Source organism: Bubalus kerabau, chromosome 13 (assembly GCF_029407905.1).
Source record: "Bubalus kerabau isolate K-KA32 ecotype Philippines breed swamp buffalo chromosome 13, PCC_UOA_SB_1v2, whole genome shotgun sequence".
NCBI classification, from domain to species: Eukaryota; Metazoa; Chordata; class Mammalia; order Artiodactyla; family Bovidae; genus Bubalus; species Bubalus kerabau.
In genome coordinates, this window is record NC_073636.1 from 10,751,161 (window position 1) to 10,776,277 (window position 25,117).

The 25,117-nt window shown below is 44.8% G+C and overlaps 1 protein-coding gene across 11 annotated transcripts in view; it reads right to left on the minus strand.

The window, feature by feature from the left end:
- Positions 1-25,117, minus strand: part of KIF16B (kinesin family member 16B) — a 301,609-nt gene that overhangs the window by 238,088 nt on the left and 38,404 nt on the right. For all 11 annotated transcript variants that reach the window (XM_055543463.1, XM_055543454.1, XM_055543455.1 and 8 more), the window contains exons 3-7: positions 21,864-21,977; positions 11,470-11,586; positions 9,237-9,334; positions 8,408-8,517; positions 817-959 (exon numbers count right to left, since the gene is read on the minus strand). In XM_055543463.1, the coding sequence (XP_055399438.1) occupies positions 817-959; positions 8,408-8,517; positions 9,237-9,334; positions 11,470-11,586; positions 21,864-21,977 (582 nt within the window). The remainder of the gene's footprint in view (positions 1-816; positions 960-8,407; positions 8,518-9,236; positions 9,335-11,469; positions 11,587-21,863; positions 21,978-25,117) is intronic.

Sequence of the window (25,117 nt, forward strand, 5' to 3'; positions counted from 1 at the left end):
AGCCTCTTAGGAACTAGGGATGGCCACATCCTAATCCACATTAACCAGAAAACAGGAGAAAAACCAGTAAACGGAATAAAAGATACATTTCTGGAGAATTTATCAGGAGTTGTTTCAATTGACCTTGGATAATTTTTTCATCTTCTTTGCTCTCTGATCCCCCTCATGAATTATGCAAGTCTTTCTACCCGACATGCTCAATGGCTAACACAGGCCAGACTCCCCCAAACTCCTAATATGTGCTGAGCGCTGAGAAGACCCTACACTTTTAGGCTCATTGGTTTAACTGGCCTCGGTGTTAACATTATTTCCCCCTAACATTATTTCATTTCCACGTGTGTTCTAAATGCTCTCCACCTCCAGATCAGAACATTAATACTTAAAAACATCCCTTGTCCTTTAATATCATCACAATTAGCATTGTGGGGTGAATTCCACGGAGCCATAAAGGACCACCCACCTTAGACCACTCAAGGTGATGAGTTCCTCACGTTGGCCTCCAGCTGCTCTGTCTGGCAACCCATTACCTACCACAGAGCTTGCAACAATGAAAACTCTGGCTTAATTAAACACAGAGCACCTTTTTTTTTTTTTTTTTTTTTTAATGTGGCGAACAGGGCAGAAGCCTGCTAAATATGTCTTAGGGGTCTTCATCAGGCTACATTTCAAATGCAACGGCAGAGAAACCATCACACAGCTCAACAGTCTAAAGAACAAGAAAACAGCAGTGAGGCGCCTCTGAGGCGCCTGGCTCAGCGCAGACCAGTCCGCAGCCGGCGCTGCCTACGCGCTCGGGGGCGGGGCGACGGCGCTCACCTGCGTGAACTTGATGGTGAAGATGGCGTGAGACCGGCTGCTGACGTCATTCATCCCGGTGGCGGCGGTGGTCCGGTTGATGTTTCCTGCGTCCATAAGCTCTTCGACATCACCATAATTCTGAACTAAGTGTTTGGATAAATCTGAAAAAAAAGAGGGGGTGAAGAAATCTCCCCAATAGATAGTAGAGGGAAGAAGAGAGGTACCTCTACAAAATAATACACGACTGTAAAGATCTGTGGGCTTCCCAAATGGCACAGTGGCAAAAATCCGTTTGCCAATGCAGGAGACGAGGGTTCAATTCCTGGGTGGGGAAGATCCCCTGGAGAAGGAAATGGCAATACTCCACAATTCTTGCCTGGGAAATTGCATGGACAGAGGAGCCTGGCGGGCTACAGTCCATGGGGTGGCAAAGAGTCAGACACAACTGAGTGCACACACATCTGCACCTGTACAAACCTGTGGTGGTTCCTAATGCAGACTCAGGAGCTAACTGCCTCGGGTCCAGCTCGGTGGCTGACCAGTGGACTCACATGGCTACGAAGAAATCATTTAACCTTATTGAGCCTTGGTCACCTCTCCTGATAGGGCTCGCCTATTGCATACAGTATTCAGGATAACCGTGAGATATCACCATCAACATCACTAGGCCTAGTCAGAGTCAGGGAAAATGAAAACACTACCTCCAGGCAAAACACAACCACATTCTTTAAAATCCTTTTTAAAGAAACTTCATTCATTTTTTTGAGAAACATTCATATGCTCTTATAGTCAAAAACTACAAAAAGGACACTGTTCAAGGGTCTTTCCCCTCCACCATCTGATAACCTACCCCACACTTTCCTGTCAAGCAACCCAACATTCTTAGTTTTTCCAAAACTTTCTAGAAATAAGCCATATGTATACAGGCCATTCAGTTCAGTTCAGTTCAGTCAGTCAGTCATGTCCAACTCTTTTCGACCCCATGAATTGCAGCAAGCAAGGCATCCCTGTCCATCACCAACACCCGGAGTTCACCCAAACTCATGTGCATCGAGTCGGTGATGCCATCCAGCCATCTCATCCTCTGTCGTCCCCTTCTCCTCCTGCCCCCAATCCCTCCCAGCATCAGGGTCTTTTCCAATGAGTCAACTCTTCGCATGAGGTGGCCAGGCCATTACATAAATATTAAACCATCTTTTTCCCCCTTTTACACATGGTAGCATACCACACACATTGTTTTGCATCTTGCTTTTTTCTGTGTAAAATACATTGAAGAATTTTGTGTATCAAAGTGATCCCTCGTTCATTTCTATGGCTGCAGAGCGCTAGACTGTACTAGCACTAGATGGTATGTATACACCACAACCAATTGAATCGCCTCCTACTGAGATGACAGACACTGTTGAGAGTTTGCTTTCAATACAAGCAATGCTGCTACAAATAATCTTGTGCACAAGTTTTTATGAATATGTGAATAATTCTACAGAACAAATTTTTTTTCCAGATATTATATATTTATTTAAAACTTAGTTCTCACCTTGAGTATGCAAAATACAAACTCCACAAAATGTTCATTTTTTTACTTTGTAGTTTACAAATATACAAAATAGAAGTTGGCTTAAATTTATATTACATATTTATTAAGGCAAGGAACTATATAGAAAAAAACATTTGTTCTGCTTAAGGCATACTTGGGAATAAACCATTGTACAAATTATTGCACATCTGAAACCACAATGTATAACAGACTATATAAAAGATTAACCAGATGTATTTAGTGGAGTTAGGTCATAAATGTAGATCAGAAGACAAAACAGATTTTCCTTGTCAAAGCAAGCAGCAGTTTGAGAACTTTGGCCTCATCTGGTACCTTTAGAACCAAGACTTACCAAGAACCATCGTTTAGGCTATTAAACACCGTTTTCTGTACCTGGATTTCTTCCTCTTCTTCTAAGATCATCATAGTGGCTTTTAGAAGGCAAATAGAATACAATGTGATCTTTATGTTTATATTGCATCAAAACAATTCAGGGGGTTCTGGTCTTCCCTCCCCCCAACTTTCAGATCTAATTTATACCCTGATATCCACAACTTCCAGTCACCCTCCTTACAACTCACGTGTTTTAAGTCCAGAAATATATATTCAAGTTGGATTTAGAATTGGAATGCTAGAAGATCCAGTCACAGACCCCATCTGTTTTTTTGAGTTTGTCTTTTGGTTTCCTGTGTCTCCTGATTATCCATTCACAAGTTTACTCCTTGAGAACTTGACCATGATTGTAGTACTTTCTAGCTGGGTTCCTCCCCTCACAAGGAAGACAGTGTGAAAGGTAAAAAACGCTGAATTCTCTTCTGGCAGTGTGGGTTACATCCACTGTTTGGGGACTTAAAGGTGCCTCTTCACGTGTAAGACAAGGTGGTCGAACCTTGACACTGCCCGATGTGTCTGCCATAGGGCCTGGTCAGTTCATCTGAGCGGGCGAACTTCCACCCTCAGCCATCCCAGTCACTGTGGTAAGGTTTCGTACCTGTGTGGGGTGAGCAGGTGTGCCTTGAGATGAGAACTCTCCGTGCAGGTTTAGCCGCAGCCTGCATAATCACAAGCGTGAGAGGCCGTCCTTTTCCAGGGCCATGACCTTCTCCTCCTCCTTGGCTTGGGCTCCTCCGGCATGCAGGAACCGCCTGGCACGCGCTTGGTCATGGCGCGGTGGGACCTGCGTCTGCATCTGGTCGGGCAGGAAGGGAGGGTGGTTGGGCACAGGGTGGGGATGGAAGCCTGGGGGTAGCAGCAGGGCAGGATGACAGTCTGAGCTGCTCAGCAGTTCCTCGGCACCCAGGGTCGGGGTAGCCCTGCCGGGGAGCTGCCACCCCAGGGGAAAGTTGTGTGCAGGGAGCCGGTGGCCACTGCTAAGCGGAGGTCCAGTGCCCAAGCGGGCCCCGAGGGGCCGACCAACGGTGCACGAGGAGACAGCCTCCCGCTCGATCTTCGGGCACATGCGCAGTGATCTGCCGCTGTAGGGCCCAGCACCACCGAGTGGCTGCCATCCGGGCTGCCTGTGTGAACACTGATGACCGAGCGGTACTCGCAACCAGGGGCACTCGCTACCAGGGGCACTCAGGCAAACGTGCCCGTCAGTCCACCACGTGGCGGCTGCAGCGGAATGCACACCGGGTCCAATTCAGGCCGCAAAAGCGCGGCCACGAAGCCGCCAGAGAGGCTCACGTCACTGCTGTTGCCGGGTTGAAGGGAGACGTTGGACGTAGTGCAGACTCCCGGCTGCAGAGGCAGCTGAGCCCGGGTCGCCCCTGGCCCGGATCAATCGCTGAGGCTGCAGGTGGAGAGCACACTGGCAGGGCCGCTGCTCCACGGGGAGGGCGAGAATGAGGCTGATGTTTACCAGGACGCCATGGCAGCCACGGGCTCCTAATGCGACAGTGAGCTGGAGAGGATCACTGAACTCTCCCGCCTCCCTCCAGAGCAGGAGGGCTGGGCTGCGGCCGCAAACTCCACCACTCTCCAGGTCGGTGGCCGCTGCCAGGTCGTAGGGGCAGCCGGGAAGCACCCAGGAAGCCGCTTCATGTGGGGGAGCTCCTCCTGCCAGCGGTCATTCGGGGCACCTCATCCTTCCCACCGACCGGACGCGAACGTGGGGAGGCACGTGAGCAGCGCCTCGCTGGCGGCCACATCAGACTCGCCAGGTGGCTCATTAACGTGGGGGCCCAAAAGGTCCTCGGGAGTCCGAAGTCGTAGGAGTATCCGAACCCCAAAGTCAACGAAGAGGAAAAAAATTTAGAAATGAAGCCAAAACCAAACCGCAAATTGCCCGACATCCTTCTTCTTTGGATTAAATACAAAAGGGAGATGCCTTTAAAATAAAAGTTGCTTTGTAAACAAAAGTTCTTTAAAAAGTTGTAAACTCGTAAAAATGGACAATCAGCAAAGCGTGTTAAGCAGGGCCGGTGGCCAGGCTGTGCTCTCTGCGACTCAGCAGCGTCGCCCACCGCTGTTGGTCGCCGTGGGCGCAGAGGCTTCGGCCGGGTGGCGCATGGCCGACGCGGCCAGCTGAGGCTGGCCACGGGGGCGCGGGTCTGCGGACCAGGTAGCGGCGCGAGGCGCGGGGTCAAGGGGGCTGTGCGGGGCGCGTGGACGCCGGCGAGCAGGGTCGGAGGCGGGGCCAGAGAGGCGGGGAAGGGCACTTGGCCCACCACCGCCTCTGCCCACCGCACGCCCTCAGCAGCGCTCTCTCTCTCAGGCCGGGGAATTGCCCTAGAATACTGTCTAGTCAAGGCTACGGTTTTTCCAGTGGTCATGTATGGATGTGAGAGTGGACTATAAAGAGGGCTGAGCACAGAAATGATGCTTTTGAACTGTGGTATTGGAGAAGACTCTTGAGAGTCCCTTGGACTGCAAGGAGATCCAACCAGTCCATCCTAAGGGAAATGAGTCCTGGGTGTTCATTGGAAGGACTGATGTTAAAGCTGAAACTCCAATACTTTGGCCACCTGATGTGAAGAGCTGACTCATTTGAAAAGACCCTGATGTTCAGAAAGATTGAAGACAGGAGAAGGGGACGACAGAGGATGAGATGGTTGGACAGCATCACTGACTCGATGGACGTGAGTCTGAGTGAACTCTGGGAGTTGGTGATGGACAGGGAGGCCTGGTGTGCTGCAGTCCATGGGGTCACAGGGAGTCGGACACAACTAAGGGACTGAAATGAACTTAACTGAAATTCTTAAGAGGTGGAATTTCCAGATTGAAGCATATACAAAATGTTGATGGATATTGCAGAACTGTCGTCCATAGAACGCAATTTACACACAACAATAACAATGCAAAAGACTGCCTGTCTCCCAACACTGTCCCATCAGGTTCCTTACAGCTGCTGGGGACAGGTAGCAGAAGCTATCTCAAAGAATTTTTATTCTGCTTTCCTCTGATTATTAGTGATGTCAATCTTTCTTTCCTTCATTTAAAAATCATGCGTATTTCCAGGTGGCCAACAGACAAATGAAAAGATGCTCAACATTATTAGATAAATGCAAATCAAAAGTACAGGGTACTCCCTCACCCCTGGTCAGAATGGCCATCATTTTAAAAATCTACAGATAAATGCTGGAGGGGATATGGAGAAAAGGGAACCCTCCTACTCTGCTGGTGGCAATGTAAGCTGGTGCAGCCACTGTGGAAACAGTATAAAGGTTCATCAGAAAACTGTAAGGAGAATTACGTATGCTCCAGCAATCCCATTCCTAGACACACAGACAGACAAGATACATGCACCGCTATGTTTGCAGCAGCACTATCTACAATAGCCGAGGCATGGAAACAACCTCGACATCCATCAACAGATGAAGGGGTAAATCAAGATGCGAGATACACACGCAATTAATGCCATGTGCAGCAACATGGATCCAACTAGACATTATCATGCTAAGTGAATTAAGTCAGAAAGAAAAAGACAAATACCATATGGTATCACTTCTATGTGGAATCTAAAATATGGCACAAATGAACCTATCTATTAAACAGAAACAGAATCACAGACATGGACCAAGGACTGGTGGTTGCCAAGGGTGAGGGGGTTGTGGGAGGAATGGAGTTGGAGGCTGAGGTCAGCAGATGTAAGCTATTATATATAGAAGGGATAAACAACAAGGTCCTACTGTATAGCACTAAGGACTATATTCAATATCCTATTATAAACCATAATGGAAAAGAGTATTTTTTTAATGTGTATATATATACACACACATACATACATATAAATGTATAAATGTATAACTGAATCACTGCTGTACAGCAGAAATTAACACAACATTGTAAATTAATTTTTTAAAATACTGATTAAAAATCATCACTATTTCTGTGGACAACCTAGTCATATTCTGTGTTCATTTTTCTCCTTGGCAGTGGAGCTGTCCATAATTTACAGGAGCTCCTTATATATTAGGAAAACAAGTCCTTTGTCTGAAACTTGAATTGAAAATATCCTCTCCACCTTGTAAGTTGTTTTTTCACTTTGCCTGTGGTGCTTCTACCAAGTATAAAGTTCATTTTTTGTTTTGTTTCAGCATTTCAAATTTAACACTTTTATTTCATGGCTTCTGGATTTTAAGTAAAAAATTTTAAAAGACCTCCCTTCTCTAAATTTCCAGAAAAAAATAATCCAGGGTTTCTTGCAGTCGTTATGTCACTTTTTACATTTAAAATCTGCCATTTACTTTAGTACAAAAACTGAGCTCTGGTGCCAATTTTTTATTTTTCCCTCCCAGACAACTTAATAATCCATATTCCCCCAGTGTTTGAATAGCAGATTTATCAGAAACTAAATCCCCATTAAGTATTGACAGTAGATTCTGGATTTTTACCCTGCTTGATTAACCTGTCTTTCCACAAACCCAGCTCTATGGTATGTCTTAACATTTGATAAGACAGTTAAAGGGAAAAGGCAGTTAGGCTAAAAACTATTAACAATAGTATTTATCCCACACTCCATGGAACAAATACATAGTTATTCACCTTGCTGTGGGCATGAAACACAAAAGTTCAATCGAAAATTTACTAAAATGCAGATGGGATCCTGTTAGCACACCTGGTTTTCCAGGTGAAAAAGACAACAGAAGTAGAAACATTTTTGAATCCATGACCAGTTCTCAGCCTTGCCTCCAATGAAACACGCAGGAAGGACATCACCACAATAGGAGATAGGAGAGCCTGTCTGTGTGCTATTCCTAGTCTCCAGCCTCACCTCAGCTGCCTCACACAGAGGATGTGCAGAGCTGACTATTCTAAGGATAGCCTTCCGTCCAGCCTGTTTTTAAAACAGTTTGCAGGAGCCAGTCCTTTACCCATCACTCCTTGGGACAGTCCTCCAAATGGACAGTGACCCGACGAATGTATCACAACACAAAGGGCAAGAACACAGCACGGGAACTTCAAACACTCTTCCCAAAGGTGAGAGGTCTCAGAATCACCCTACAGTCGTGTTACCGTGAAGATGAGTAAAAACACACCCCTGAAATGCAACGCCATTTAAAGAAGCTATAGAGTTACTTATCTTGCCTGAAAACTTTGGAAAATAAGTTTCTGGAGTTCTTAAAGGTAGACACGATCTATTGGCAAGTCCTGCAAGATCAGCTAATGGCCAGTAAAGTAGAAGCACATTAAATGAATAGAGCACAGTGGCGTGCTAACTTGCTTCAGTCGTGTCGGACTCTATAGACCGTAGAGTCAGACTCTACAGACTCTACAGCTGGACTCTACAGACTCTGTAGACTATAGCCCACCAGGCTGCTCTGTCCATGGGATTCTCCAAGCAAAAGTACTGGAGTGGGTTGCCGTGCCCTCCTCCAAGGAATCTTCCCAACCCAGGGATCAAACCCCACGTCTCTTACGTCTCCCGCATTGGCAGGTGGTGTCTTTGCCACTAGTACCACCTGGGAAGCCCCAGCGTTCAGTGGCAGCACGTGTAATTTTTACTATAATTAAACTCCAAAATTAAATTTTTTAGATGTCACCATTATCCTTCATTTCTTTTTCTCTGAAACTATTATTCTTAACAAAAACTCCCAAGAAGAAAAGAGCTGTGAAAACATCCCCTCTTACCTTCCACATAAGGCCCCTCTTTTGGATGCTCACGGACTCTTAGATTGAAGGTTTTGGATGACTTCCGCCTAAGAAGATCTCTCACACGTTCATTATAAATTTCTAAGTAGCTAAAAATGTCAAACAGAGTTGAATTCAGTAAAATTACTGCAGGCACTAATAACAACAACAGCAGCAGCATACATTTATGGGAGATAACTACGTATCAGGTACAGCACTTTACGGGGATTATTTCCTTTAATCCCTACAACAGCTCAAAGGTAGGTACTATCTTCCTCGTCTTACACATTAGGCAGCAGAGACTTGGGGTGATTTAAACAGCCTGTCCAAGGCCTCACAGCCTCCAAGAGCTCAGGCAGCCAGGAGAATACCCTGATTGCCATATCTGCCCCCAAACCACTGACCAAACTGCCTCTCCACACAGGTGTAAGTTCAAGGAGAGGCGGGAAAAAACACCTCCACCGCCCAGATTTATTTAAAGATCAGAATGACAGTGATCCAATCAACATAAAGAATAACACAAACCTTATTCAAATAAAAGAATAAGGCAAGTGGGTACAAACTGAAAGGTCAAAAGCTCACTGCATTTGAGATGAGCATCATACATTAATTTCAGACCAGGCTGGGTTACCTCCACTAACCTCCAAAGCCCTCATCCAAATGGTACCCAAGGAGGTCACTGAACACATTTGTGCTTTGAGCTTGACTTCCAACCAGCACAGCACAGGATGGGGAAAGGGAGACTCTCCTCTCAGGGATGCAAAGGCCGTATCCATTCCTCATGCCTTGAATCAAGCTCACACACACTCACTCAAGGCACAGGCCCTACCTGACTTCAGTTCGAAAAGACGCCTCATCCCATCTGGTGGTTTCGTTTATCTGACTGAAGAGCCCTTCGCAGATCCGGGGTATTAAGCCAGAATCGCCCTGCAGTGGGAAAGAGGGGTGCCTCAGCTGTAACTTGAAATAAAAGCACCTGATGATTGCATTTGCAATGGGCTGGGGTGGACTTAGACTCTGGGGGCCTACAGGCCCACCCCAGGGACCTGGGCTCACCACTCACCCTTCCAGGACTACTTCCTATCCTCTGAAATAAGAGGATTGAGCCTTCTAATTTCTACATGCTGGGACCATAGTAATAGACAGTTGTCAGCTGTCAATCAGCTAAATCGTGGCTTGCAAACATAAGATGTATTCTCTAGCTCTCAAACCAGAGAGTCTACTGCTGTAAAACAAATGTTAAAAGATTTGATCTGGTCAAAGGACAAAAAAAGCTGAAATACACACTGGGCAGAAACCTTAGGAAGTCCTCAAAGAAGCTATTTGTCTTACAAAGGAGCTGATGACCACATTAAGACATACAGACTGTGATGCACTAATTCCTACCCTGTCCTCCCTCGACAGAAAGGTTTCAGTATATCACATTACTTATGTGACGTGGGTGTAATTATAGTATTCATGTTTCAGTCGGCAATGACAAGCTGACGAGCCTCAGAATGGTACCAAAGACAAGGAAAAATGCTCCTGTTAGAAGGTCAAACTGAGGTTTCAATGTTTTCTTCTGAAATCTCTCTCCTCGCACCTAATCTCCCATTCCCCCCACCCAAAAAAGATGTATATACATATATATACACATTTATATATATATCATCACAAGGTTTAGGAGAACTTTTTTTCCTTTACACCATTAAATCAGTACCAATTCTTATAAAATAAAAATTGGCCCTTTCACCACATTTTTTGTTCTTACTTTAAAAAATCAAATAAAAAAAGAATACTCAAATGGTACTCAATTGTAAGGTCAGAGAAAAACAGCTGTAACTTGTGAGTGCTTTATAAATGCATAAACTAGCTAAGAGGAAATCAACAAGCAAAAAAAAAATTTTTTTTTTTCTATTTTTTGGCCACACAGGGCATGTGGTATCTTAGTTCCCTGACCAGGCATCACAACAATGCCTACTGCAGTGGAAGCTCAGAGTCTTAACCACTGGACCACTGGGGTAGTCCCAGAAATTTCATTTTTAGAGAAGGCTTTTCTTCCCAAAGCACAGCAGGAAAGAAGGAAGGGTGGAGTAATGGTAAAAGGAAATGTGAAACTCTTGAAATCATCGGTTCTTCGGTTCTTCTCTTATTTTTCGTTGCTTCTCAGGACTGAGGATTCGCAGCACTGCATTTACTTCTACTACAAAGAAGACGCCTGGATTTAAGGAGCCAGGACACACGGGCTGAAAGGCTTTCATCCAGAAAGACCTATCCTCCTTCAATGCATTACTTCTCCCACGAACCACCAAACATGCAGCATCTGGGCCACCTCTGAGCCTGCCAGCAGGAAGCCCAGCCAAGCTCTGCTAGGTCCTCGACTCTCAGAGTCAGTGAACAATTTTCCAAACCATGACATGAGAGAAGTAAAACACACCAGCACTGTCCAGGTCTGGAGAAAACACAGAACAGGATAAGGTTCTACAATCACTCCCAGCTTCTCTGCCGTCTATTTTGGGGCAAGTATAATTTTAACGTCCTTAATTTATATAGCATGACTACTAAACTCTACACACTGTGTTTTATAACTGTGTAGACTCTATATAACCCATGTAATTCTTACACTTTTCATGTATTCAGTGGATTTATGCAGTACCTTTCCACCAATGAGATTCTTTTTTTTTTTTTTTTTACATTTTTCTTGGGCAAAAGTGTTTTGAATAATTTTAAAAAGAACAGAATTCAGTAATTTTATTCAAACTGTTGGGCTGGCAGAAAAGAAGAATAAATTACTTGCGGGCCCAGCACACTTTTTTTTTTATAAGATTATAAAGCCTTTAAAAACAGAAAAGGAACTGAGACTCCTATCCATTATTCATGCTTATAAACTTAAAACTGTTTCTAATTTTAAAATCTCTCAGAGGAAATTTCATCCCACTTATTACTGAGTTTTATCTTACTACTAAAGAATGATGAGAACACGAAAAGCATGTTTAGTACCAACCACGTAGACAAAAGGGACATTCTCATCAGTCCAAAGAGAAAATGAGAAATTTGCTTCCCACACAGTGTAAGCCACGTACAGAGTCTCCCATCATAGTGTATGACTTTCCTGATCCGGTCTGCCCGTACGCAAAGACACAAGCATTATAACCTTCGAACGCAGACTTCACGACATCTGTGCCAAGGGTTTTGAAAACCTGGAAGCAAAAAAACAAAAAGATATAATTAACCATGGATTTTAATAGAAGCCCCTTCAGTGCTGACAGTATTCTTGAATACTACATTCATAGGATTATACCATGTAAAGAAATCACTGAAGAGCTGTTAACAACAGAATACGTGTACTCCAGCTTTTAATCAAAAAGAAACTTCTTAACAAAGCAAAAAGCAATCTCATCCTTTTTCCCACTTAAGTTAACAAAAGATCCCTAAAACATAAAAAGGCAAACAAGGCGAAGTGACGATCATGTACAGAAGCAGAGACAATTTTAAAGCATGGTGACTTACCATCTCAGAAGTAAATAAACATATAAAGTGATTCATTCTACACCAGAGCTTCCATAAACTAAATATTCAAAACCTGAAAGTCATAGCAGCCAGAAGTTATGGCCCAAACCATGCCAAATCAATGCCATCATTTTAAGGATACGGCTATTCATCGGTCTCCAGAGGCTCTCACGAGCTGAGTGACAGGTGGGTGCGGGTGAGGCTGGGATGGTGGGCTCCATCAAGTCAGAGTCCAGTTGATTTTCCCTCTTTGGATATTTTCGAAGGAAGATGAGCTTTGTGGGGTTTGTGATGGTGCTCACAGTCCTGAGTCCATGTCCACTGTACCCTATAACCGCAGTGGGACACTCGGGAATGGAAGGGAGTGAAGGACAAATGCTTGACCTACATGATCAATGGGAATGAAGCAAACTGAGATGCCTAGTCATCCTACTTACCCCAGCGAGGGAGGGGACCAGCCAAAGCTTTCTAACCCCCACCTGCCTTTCAGGCTGCCTCCTGGCCTCTCGGACCAGGACACCAAGGGCACAAAGAACACCTCCCTCCTTCAAAAACAAGTCACATCAGCAGATGAAGAGACAGCAGACAGCGGGGGTGCGATCAGGTTCTCAGAGCAGGAAGAGGTGTGGGATGCACACAGGCCGGGGCAGGATCCACATCAGCCCAGCAGGAGAGCGGAGTCTCCAGGAGCGACGCTGCTTGAACCGACTCTAGAAACACCGCCTTCCCGAGGGGGCCTGGGCCCTCCGGGCAGACCCCACCCCAGACAGCCTGATGACCACCAGCCGCCTGCTCCCCTCTCCCCAGGTAAGCATCCCGCCAACCTACACGGGCTGTCAGCCAGGACGCCTCCGGCCCATCGTCCTGCCCTCCTGTTCAGGCTTCGTCTCCTCGTCAGAGGTGTACAGCCTACCCCTTCAACCAGGCCGTCTCCACGGAGGACCTCCCATTACCCTCCTTCACTCTGACTTAAGTTTCATCCACTTCCACTTTAGGAGCTGACATCTTCTGATCTTTTTCTCACAGTCAGATGACTAACTCAACCTTCAACTGTATTCGTGACCCACTCTTGGGGCAAGCCGTGCCACCAGGTCCGCTGTCCCGGGGAGAGGCGAGGCAGCGGGCCTGCAGCAGCCGCAGGGCTGGGAACCACAGCCACCTCCCCAGCCCCGGGCAGCGCGCCGCTCAGCATCGGCCTGGAGGCCCGAGCCCACGCTGAAGGCCTTCCTTCACCCCCTCCACACACATCCACACACACACACACTTCCGTGAAGGAGAACCAGGAATCCCACAGGGACCTTGGGCTCCAGACTAACCATCTGAGAGGCTGGTTTTCACCACCGTATACAGAATAGGAAGAAAACTGTAAATATTTATTTAATTCTTCCTGATCAGACAAAAAACCAAATGACAGATTATCATTTTTAACACTTCACAGGGTGCCAGTGGAGAGGAAGAACAACCTTCCAAAAGCTTCCCAAAGAATAAAGGAACAATCTCTCATACTTTTGTCTGGGGCTAAAACAAAGTCACGGAAAATACCATATTTAAACCAAACCCCAGGGACTTCCCTGGTGGTCCAGTGGCTAAGACTCCACGCTTCCCCTGAAGGGGGCCTGAGTTCCATTCCTGGGCAGGGAACTCAGATCCCACATGCCGCAGGGTGTGGCCAAAATAATAACAATAATAAAAAACAAACCCCAAAGTTTTCAAGATGGAATTCTTTCCTTGGGTTAAAATCCACACCCGCCACTTTACTCTTCGTTTATTCTCTAGAAATCTACTCAACTGGTACTCCACCTGACTCAGGCGGCCTGGGGGTAGGGCAGGGGCTGGTGGAGAGGACCCTATAACTGGCACAGAAAAACGCAGGCCCCGAGGGGCTGAGATGCAGGCCGGGCTCGGTCTCAGCTTCAAGTCGGCTGGGAACCCAGAGAATCAGCGGGACGGTGCACACACCTCTGGTCCCCCAGCAGGGAAACAGGCTCCCCATGGCAGCTCCCACCAAGGACTTGTCGACCAACTGAGGTGGGGAAGGAGGGCCGCTGGATGGGCTGACGGGCTGCCCTCCTGGCCAGGGACCCGGAGACCCGCCACGCTTGCTGAGAGGCTTAAAGCTGATTCCAGAGCAAAGGGAGGCAAGGCAGGGCCTCGCTGGAGGGCAACTGCCCACAGAGGGGCACTTGCAAACAAAAGACTCTCCATCCAGCTGTCAAGGGGGAGATTTTAGGTCTCAAGTTTCTCTGGGGTCGAATCAAGGAACAGGCAAGCGTGAGAGCAGAGCCTCCCTTTGGAGTTGGAAGAACCATTAAGAAAATCAGACCTTACTTAAATGGTCTTTAATCAAGATGTGCATGGACTTTTAACTGCTCACTGATGTTTTTTTCTAAATTTAAAATTAATTTGGAAGGAAGAAATATTAACCGTCATCTTACTTGGAATTTGTTTAACATTATCGGAAACTTGACTTGTACTACAGTAACGGGCATGATATACTGTCTCAAGGTGCCCTTACATTTTAATCATTTTTAAAGAGAAGAAAAAGACAAAGGGTGACTTCACACACGCTAAGCTTGTGATCTTCCCCCTGTTTACAGCCGGCGTGTGACCTGTCAGCTCAGCTCCTGGGCAGGATCTGCCAGCGTAAAAACATGAGCCCACACACCACCAGCTAATAAAATCAGAGGTGAGGGAGATTGCCTTTTGAACACAGTAGAAAATGGGTGTTTTCCCCAAAATGCCAAACTTACAGAAAAAGAGATGAGATTTGTGATTACAAAGGTGGGAAGTAGGGAGAGAGAGAACTGGAAGAAGTTGGACAAGAGGTACAACCCTGCAGTTATTAGAGAAATAAATCAGATCAGATCAGATCAGATCAGTCACTCAGTCGTGTCCGACTCAGATCAGATCAGATCAGTCACTCAGTCGTGTCCGACTCTTTGCGACCCCATGAATCACAGCACGCCAGGCCTCCCTGTCCATCACCAACTCCCGGAGTTCACCCAGACTCACGTCCATCGAGTCAGTGATGCCATCCAGCCATCTTATCCTCTGTCGTCCCCTTCTCCTCTTGCCCCCAATCCCTCCCAGCATCAGAGTCTTTGCCAATGAGTCAACTCTTCGCATGAGGTGGCCAAAGTACTGGAGTTTCAGCTTTAGCATCATTCCTTCCAAAGAAATCCCAGGGCTGATCTCCTTCATAATGGACTGGTTGGATCTCCTTGCAGTCCAAGGGACTCTCAAGAGTCTTCTCCAACACCACAGTTCAAAAGCATCAATTCCTCGGCGTTCAGCCTTCCTAACAGTCCAACTCTCACATCCATACATGAGCAAAGGAAAAACCATAGCCTTGACTAGACGAACCTTTGTTGGCAAAGTAATGTCTCTGCTTTTTCAATATGCTATCTAGGTTGGTCATAACTTTCCTTCCAAGGAGTAAGCGTCTTTTAATTTCATGGCTGCAGTCACCATCTGCAGTGATTTTGGAGCCCCAAAAAAATAAAGTCTGACACTCTTTCCACTGTTTCCCCATCTATTTCCCATGAAGTGGTGGGACCGGATGCCATGATCTTCGTTTTCTGAATGTTGAGCTTTAAGCCAACTTTTTCACTCTCCACTTTCACTTTCATCAAGAGGCTTTTGAGTTCCTCTTCACTTTCTGCCATAAGGGTGGTGTCATCTGCATATCTGAGGTTATTGATATTTATCCCGGCAATCTTGATTCAGCTTGTGTTTCTTCCAGTCCAGCATTTCTCATGATGTACTCTGCATAGAAGTTAAATAAACAGGGTGACAATATACAGCCTTGACAAACTCCTTTTCCTATTTGGAACCAGTCTGTTGTTCCATGTCCAGTTCGAACTGTTGCTTCCTGACCTGCATACAAATTTCTCAAGAGGCAGATCAGGTGGTCTGGTATTCCCATCTCTTGAAGAATTTTCCACAGTTTACTGTGATCCACACAGTCAAAGGCTTTGGCATAGTCAATAAAGCAGAAATAGATGTTTTTCTGGAACTCTCTTGCTTCTTCCATGATCCAGCAGATGTTGGCAATTTGATCTCTGGTTCCTCTGCCTTTTCTAAAACCAGCTTGAACATCAAGAAGTTCACGGTTCACGTATTGCCGAAGCCTGGCTTAGAGAATTTTGAGCATTACTTTACTAGCATGTGAGATGAGTGCAATTGTGTGGCAGTTTGAGCATTCTTTGGCATTGCTTTTCTTTGGGATTGGGATGAAAAACGGACCTTTTCCAGTCCTGTGGCCACTGCTGAGTTTTTCCAAATTTGCTGGCATATTGAGTGCAGCACTTTCACAGCATCATCTTTCAGGATTTGGAATAGCTCAACTGGAATTCTATCACCTCCACTAGCTTTGTTCGTAGTGATGCTTTCTAAGGCCCACTTGACTTCACATTCCAGGATGTCTGGCTCTAGGTCAGTGATGACACCATCATGATCATTTGGGTCATGAAGATCTTTTTTGTACAGTTCTTCTGTGTATTCTTGCCATCTCTTCTTAATATCTTCTGCTTCTGTTAGGTCCATACCATTACTGTCCTTTATCGAGCCCATCTTTGCATGAAATGTTCCTTTGGTATCTCTGATTTTCTTGAAGAGATCTCTAGTCTTTCCCATTCTGTTTTTTCCTCTATTTCTTTGCATTGATTGCTGAAGAAGGCTCTCTTATCTCTTCTTGCTGTTCTTTGGAACTCTGCATTCAGATGTTTATATCTTTCCTTTTCTCCTTTGCTTTTCGCTTCTCTTCTTTTCACAGCTATTTGTAAGGCCTTCCCAGACAGCCATTTTGCTTTTTTGCATTTCTTTTCCATGGGGATGGTCTTGATCCCTGTCTCCTGTACAATGTCAGGAACCTCATTCCATAGTTCATCAGGCACTCTATCAATCAGATCTGCTGCTGCTGCTGCTGCTAAGTCACTTCAGTCGTGTCTGACTCTGTGCGACCCCTTAGATGGCAGCCGCTCTCCCGTCCCTGGGATTCTCCAGGCAAGAACACTGGAGTGGGTTGCCACTACCTTCTCAAATGGATGAAAGTGAAAAGTGAAAGTGAAGTCGCTCAGTTGTGTCCTACTCTTAGCGACCCCATGGACTGCAGCCCACCAGGCTCCTCTGTCCATGGGATTTTCCAGGCAAGAGTACTGGAGTGGGGTGCCATTGCCTTCTCCCACTGTATAATCATAAGGGATTTGATTTAGGTCATACCTGAATGGTCTAGTGGTTTTCCCTACTTTTTCAATTTAAGTCTGAATTTGGCAATAAGGAGTTCATGGTCTGAGCCACAGTCAGCTCCTGGTCTTGTTTTTGCTGACTGTATAGAGCTTCTCCATCTATGGCTGCAAAGAATATAATCAATCTGATTTCGGTGTTGACCATCTGGTGATGTCCATGTATAGAGTCTTCTCTTGTGTTGTTGGAAGAGGGTGTTTGTTATGACCAGTGCAGAGAAATAAACACTAAGGATGCAACATAAAAGAGTGACGACTACAGCTGACACTGCCGCACAGTGTACAGTAAAGCTGTTAAGAGAGCAGATCTTAAGAGCTGTCATCACAAGGAGAATTGTTTTCTTTTTCTTTTCCTTGTATCTACATGAGAAGACGGATGTCAGCTGAACCTACTGTGGTCATCATTTCACAAGATATATAAAGCAAACCACCTTGCTGTATACCTTAAACTTACATGGTGATGTATGTCAACTACTTCTCAGTAAAACTGGGGGAAAAAATGCAAAAATAGGTATTTTCCTGTATCTCTGCTGGTTCTATTAACATGTGGTTCTACCAGAAAGCTGCATTCACTCACGTATCTCAAAGGTTTTATCAGTTTTGAAGTGAGTATAAATAACCTGAGACTGTTCAGAGTCAAGGAACCCAAACATCTGAATCTCAGACCGGAAGCTGGGAAGTGTGCTCCTGAGTTGAGAACTCTTCATATTCTCACTATTTTTAACTCTGGGCAGGTATTTTTGCCTCCTGTTTCTGCTTCCCTGACCTTACCTCTCACTGAATCCAGGAACTGTCACCTGTTCCCATAAATGGACCACCAACCACAGACGAGGCTTCTTGGTTAGCAAAAGCATGCTAAGCACCTCCAGGGGGCCAGGCCCTGCTGTCCAGGCCACCACTCCCATGCCTGGGCTTTCCCTCAGCACAGCCCCTGTCCCTAGGGGCTTCAAACCCAGGTTCCATGCGGGGAAAGCCAGCCACTAGCCGGGTAAGTCAGGAGGAAAGGCTTCGTGGTACTTCCTTCATCCTCTGGTAAAGACGCTCTAAGGAGGGGGAGGAAACCAGCTTTCCCCTTAAACTGTCTCACACCGGTCACCTCATCCCCATTCCTACATGAAAGCCCAAGTCTGGATTCCACTAGCTGTAACATTCTGTTCTTCGCCACACTCCTAGCTACCAACATTGATAAGTCCACTAATCTCAGGACCAAAGTTATCTTCATTCCCTCGCTGGCCCATTTACTCGCTCAACTGGGCGGCCCTGTCCACCTGTCACTGAGAACACACCAACCCTTTCTCCTATACCCTTAAGGCCTTCCAGTGGCATCTCCTCTGCCCTGTACAGCAGCCCTAGGATTTCTATGCTGCCCAGTTTGGCTTCCCTCATGGCTCAGACAGTAAAGCATCTGCCCGCAACACGGGCGACCCGGGTTCAAGCCCTGGGTTGGAAAGATCCCCTGGAGAAGGAAATGGCAACCCACTCCAGTATTCTTGCCTGGAGAATCCCATGGACAGAGGATCCTGGTAGGTTATAGTCCACGGGGTTGCAAAGAGTTGGACACAACTGAGCGACTTCACTTTCTTTCAATTCAGTGGATTAGATCTACGGACTTGATCTAATCCACTGAGTTATTTACCCTGAGTCTCTCTGACAAGAAAATTGGACCTACGTTGACCTCGTTTGGTTCCTGAGGGGCTTAAACAGGCAGCAGCCACGAGCACCCAGCACACCCAGCAGTGTTTCTGAGTCCGGGGCACATTCCAGCAACACCAGTCCCCGCTGCGTCTCCCTGCCCCTCCCGCGCGCCAGGCGCCTCCCGTCTGCTCACAGCCCCCGCTCCTTCTGCCGTCGTCCTGTCTACGTTTCCCTGATGGTGAATCGACATCTTCCAGATCCAATCCCTCCAGGCTCTTCCTTGGAACAACTTCTCCAAGTTCACAGCCCATCTTAACTCTAACCCAGCACTTACATCGCCTCAGAAAGCCGTCTCCACCAAACATTTCTAAACCAACTACATTTCTCAGATTAAGGAGTATGCACGTCATCTGGGGTTCTTCTAAAAATGCAGTTTGGTTCAGCGGGAATAGTCCCTGAAATTCTGCATTTCTAACACTTCCTCAGGCAATGCTGAGATTCCAGCACGTGGACACACCAGATGACAAGAAACTAGATGATGATACCACTTCAAGATGCTACCACATGGGTAGGACGGCCAGGTTGGGAATTCTATTAGGTTGGCTGGAATACATTCTTAAATAAATGTGGTTATGTTATACATCATTTTAATGCACATTTCTCGCTTTATGCTTTTGCTAGTGATTTATTACTTGCTATATATTTTATATTTATTTTGGACTATGGAAATGATGTTAGACAAAAAGCAAATTCGAGTGATTTCCTTACTCAAGTTCAAAATGGGTTGAAAGGACCAGAGACAACTCACAACATGAGTAACACATTTGGCCCAGGAACTGCTAATGGATGTTCAGTGCAGCGGTGGTTCAAGAAGTTCTGCAAAGGAGTGCCTTGAAGATGAGAAGTGCAACGGCCAGCCATTGGAAGCTGACAATGACAACTGAGAGCCATCATCAAAGCTGATCCTCTTACAACTACACAAGAAGTTGCCAAAGAACTCAGCGTCAACCATTCTACGGTCGTTCAGCATTTGAAGCAACTTGGAAAGGTGAAAAAGCTCAGTAAGCGGGTGCCTCATGAGCTGACCACAAATCTAAAAAAAAAAATCGTTGTTCTGAAGTATCATCTCCTCTTATTCTATGCAACAATGAACTATTTCTCAATTAGATTGGGACGTGCAACGAAAAGTGGATTTTATACAACAACCAGCTCAGTGGTTGGACCGTGAAGCTCCAAAGTACTTCCCAAAGCCAAACTCGCACCAAAAAAAGGCCGTGGTCACTGTTCAGTGGTCTGCTGCCGATCTGATCCACTACAGCTGTCTGAATCCCAGCAAAACCATCACAACTGAGAAGTATGCTCAGCAAAAAGATGAGATGAACTGAAAACTGCAATGCCTGCATTCGACATTGGTCAACGGAACAGGCCCAATTCTTTTCCATGACAACGCCTGACCACATGTCACATAACCAACACTTCAAAAGGTAAACCATTATTCTACAAAGCTCTGCCTCATCCGCCACATTCACCTGACTTCTCACCAACTTTCTACCACTTCTTTGAGCATCTCAACGACTTTTTTGCAGGGAAAATGCGTCCACAACCAGCAGGAGGCAGAAAATGCTTTCTGAGAGTTTGCTGAATCCTGAGCCACAGATTTTTAAGCTACAGGAATAAACAAACATTTCTTGTTGGCAAAAATGTGTTGATTGTAATGGTTCTTATTTTGATTAATAAAAATGTGTTTGAGCCTCGTTACCATGATTTAAAATTCACGGTCCAAAACAGCAATCACATTTGCACCACCCTTAATACCCTCAGTTTAACACCTGGAGAGCTGAAGCTACATCTCGAAAGAAGCTGTTAGCAAGCCAGGAAGAAGCCCAGAGATGCAACCAGTTTCTCTCATAACACTGTGCTTCCCCAGAACCCCACTTTGCTCTAATACCTGCTTGTCCCACCCAAGGAAACCCACTAGTCCTTCTGGTCACGTGACATCTCATCACGTGATGGTCCCCTGAAGGGCCTTCGGGTCTGTTCTCTGCCAATGTCAGGTATACATTTCAGATCACAAAAGTCCACAGCACAGGTTTCCTGGACAAACCCCATCTTCATTCTGTGTTCCAGAAAGATTCTGGGCAAAACGATCTTTCTTTCTAGAATCCTTCTTTCTGGAACCTACAATGGTGCACCCAAGAAGGGGAAGTGTGACTTGGGTTTGAAGTCTACATCCTAAAGATCTGCATCTAGGTAGGACTCAAGGTCAAATGAGTAATCTACCAGGCTTAGCAGTACACACAGGAAGACCTCAAAGACACTGCGATCCAGTTCAGATCACCGCAACAAGGCAACAACTGCAATAAACCAAGGCTCACAAATGTTTTGGTTCCCTGTGCAAATAAAAGCTATGTTTATACTGTACTGTAGTAGTCTACTAAGTGTGTAGTAGCATAATGTCTAAAAAAAATAATATACATACTTTAATTAAAAAATATTATCTTACTAGAAAATACTAACCATCATGTGAGCCTTCAACAAGTCATTATCTTGTTGCAAAAGTAATATGACAGATCACTGGTCAAATATAATAATGGAAAAAGTTTGAAATATTGTGAGAAGTACCAAAATGTGACACAGAGATACCAACTGAACAAATGCTGTTGGAAAATGACACAAACTCACTTGACACGAGGTTGCCACAACCTTCAATTTATAAAAAAAGAGTATCTACAAAGTATAATAAAGCAAAGCACAGTAAAATAAAGTAAGTCTACAAACGTCCCCCTCAAAATGCTTTATTTGCAAAGCTCCTTTAAAACTGTAGTCACTGCCAAGTTTTGAAACAAAAATTACGATCATGCTTGGAAGAGGAAAAAAAACTCCACCTTTTAGGGATGGAATTTATCTCAGGCCTAAGAGAAATCATGCTATGTAACAACCAAAAAGCTAAGTTAGCAAAGACTAATTTTATATAAATCATTTTCAGAAAAAAAAAAAAAATTAGCATGATGTTTTAAAGAGTTTGAGGGTAGGCATGTTTTTCTCAACATGAAAATAAACCAAAATAGAGATTTTTGAAATCATCATACCATTTCTTGAGAAACATAATCTGGACTTTCTGTATCAGCAGAATAAAAAGAAAAGTCGTAGGTGAAGGTCTTGGTCCGCTCTCTTCCTGAGTCCCCAGTCCCTCCTTCTGGTATCTGGAGAGAGAAGACTGTGATCATAACAGTGCAACTAGAAAAGCCATAATACTGTAAAGGACACTGCTAGCCGACAAGTAATCCACCCAATTCAAAGAAAAACAAACAACTGTGTAAAAAGTTCACAACAATCGCCAATGTGCATTATTTATACCCTGACTCAAACCTATTTAATTCCTCCTGACCACCTTCTCAATGAAGGAACAGAAAGCAAACATGAACTCCTCCCAGCCTCTCATTCAGGCCCTCTACAATACGACCCAAAGCTAACTTTTCTGGACTTTTTATCATGATTACCTTATATGAGCCTGACATTCTGGCCAAAGCTAAAGTCTGCAGAACTCCAGGGGGTGCTGTTCACACAGATGACAATGTGAGAACAGATGTGTGATCTACTGGCCCCACTGAAAACTCCAAGTCAGACGCCGCCTCTTCCATAAGGCTCCCCTTGGCACTCCATCCAGAAGTAGTTTCTCCCACCCCTAAGAGACAAGCCTCTCCCAGGACACATTCTATTATGAGTCTATTGCATATGTTTGCATACATCTGATTTATCTTGCTACATACCAAAACTGAACAAAAAAATCATGTTTAAACATCTTCATATGCCACCAACGCCTCACATAGATCCCTGGATATGTGCTAAATAAATTTAATCGGTATCATATTTGCCAACGTAATTCAGATACTACACTATGTCTCCTTTTCATCATAGGGGACTGGAATGCAAAAGTAGGAGTCAAGAGACATCTGGAGTAACAGGCAAGTTTGGCCTTGTAGTGAAAAAAAAAAAAAAGGAAGCAGAGGAAAGGCAAACAGTTTTACCAAGAGAACGCACGGGTCACAGCAACACCCTCTTCCAGCACAAGAGAAGGCTCTACACGTGGATATCGCCAGATGGTCAACACTGAAATCAGACTGATTATAGTCTTTGCAGGCAAAGATGGAGAAACTCCACACAATCAGCAAAAACGAGACCGGGAGCTGACTGCTCCTCAGATCATGAACTCTTTATTGCCAAATCCAGACTTAAACTGAAAAAAGTAGGGAAAACCATTAAGTCATTCAGGTATATATGATTATACAGTGGAAGTAACAAATAGATTCAAGGGATTAGATCCAATAGACAGAGTGCCTGAAGAACCATATAGAGGTTCATAACACTGTACAGGAGGTGGTGATCAAAACCATCCCAAAGAAAAAGGAATGCAAAAAGGCAAACTGTCTGTCTGAGGAAGCCTTACAAATAGCTGAGAAGAGAACCAAAAGGCAAAGGAGAAAAGGAAAGATACATCCATTGGAATGCAGAGTCCCAAAGAAGGTAAGGAGAGATAAGAAAGCCTTCCTAAGTGAACAATGCAAAGAAATAGAGGAAAACAATACAATGGGAAATGCTAGAGATCTCTTCAAGACAATTAGAGATACCAAGGGAACACTTCATGCAAAAATGAGGACAATAAAGGACAGAAACGGTACAGACCTAACAGAAGCAGAAGATATTAAGAGGTGGCAAGAATACACAGAAGAATCATACAAAAATGTCTTAATGACCTAAATAACCATGACAGTGTGGTCACTCACCTGGAGTCAGTCACCCTGGAATGTGAAGTCGAGTGGGCCTAAAGAAGCATTACTTCGAACAAAGCTAGTGGAGATGATGAAATTCTAGCTGAGTTATTTTAAATCCTAAAAGATGATGCTGTTGAAGCACTGCACTCAATATGCCAGCAAATTTGGAAAACTCAGCAGTGGCCACAGGACTGGAAAAAGTCCGTTTTCACTACAACCCCAAAGAAAGGCAATGCCAAAGAATGATCAAACTACTGTACAATTGAAGTCATTTCACATGCTAGCAAGGCAATGCTCAAAATCCTTCAAGCTAGGCTTCAGCAGTACCTGAACCAAGAACTTCCAGATGAACAAGCTGGGTTTAGAAAGGCAAAGGAACCAAAGATCAAACTTCCAACATCTGTTGGATCATAGACAAAGCAAGGGAATTCCAGAAAAACACCTATTTTTTGCTGCTTTGACTACACTAAAGCCATTGACTGTGTGGATCATTAACAAACTGGATAATTCTTAGACAACGTACTTGTCTCCTGAGAAATCTATATGCAGGTCAAAAAGAAACAATTAGAACCTTAAATGGAACAACGAACTGGTTCAAAATTGGGAAAGGAGTACGTCAAGGCTGTATACTGTCATCCTATTTATTTAACTTATATGCAGAGTACATCATATGAAATGCCAGGCTGGATGAAGCACAAGCTGGAATCAAGATTGCCAGGAGAAATATCAGTAACCTCAGATATGCAGATGACACCACCCTTATGGCAGAAACAGAAGAGAAACTAAAGAGCCTCTTGATGAAGGTGAAAGAGGAGAGTGAAAAGCTGGTTTAAAACTCAATAGTCAAAAAAGCGAAAATCATGGCATCCGGTCCCAACATTTCATGGCAAATAGATGGGGGGGAAATATAAACAGAGACAGACTTTGTCTTCTTGGGCTCCAAAATCACTACAGATAGTGACTGCAGCCATGAAATCAAAAGATGCTTGCTCCTTGGAGGAAAAGCTATGACAAACCTAGACAGTGTATTAAAAAGCAGACATCACTTTGCTGAAAAAGGTCTATCTAGTCAAAGCTTTGGTTTTTCCAGTAGCCATGTACAGATGTGAGGGCTGGACCATAAAGAAGGTTGAATGCCAAGGAATTGATATTTTTGAACTGTGGTGCTGGAGAAGACTCTTGAGAGTCTCTTGCACAGCAAGGAGATTAAATCAGTCAATCCTAAAGGAAATCAGTCCTGAATATCCATTGGAAGGACTGATGCTGAAGCTCCAATACTTTGGCCACCTGATGCAAAGAGCCAACTCACTGGAAAAAGACTCTGATGCTGGGAAAGATTGAGGGCAGGAGAAGGGGGTGACAAAGAATAGGACGGTTGGATGGTATCATTAACTCAATGGACATGAATGTGAACAAACTCCAGGAGATGGTGAAGGACAGGGAATCCTGGCATGCTGCAGTCCATGGGATCACAGAGTCGGACACGACTGAGTGACTCAACAACAGCACTATATGTACTATAAGCTGTAAAAAAGAAAAAATTTTAAGGTTCTTATTATTAAAATGTTTAA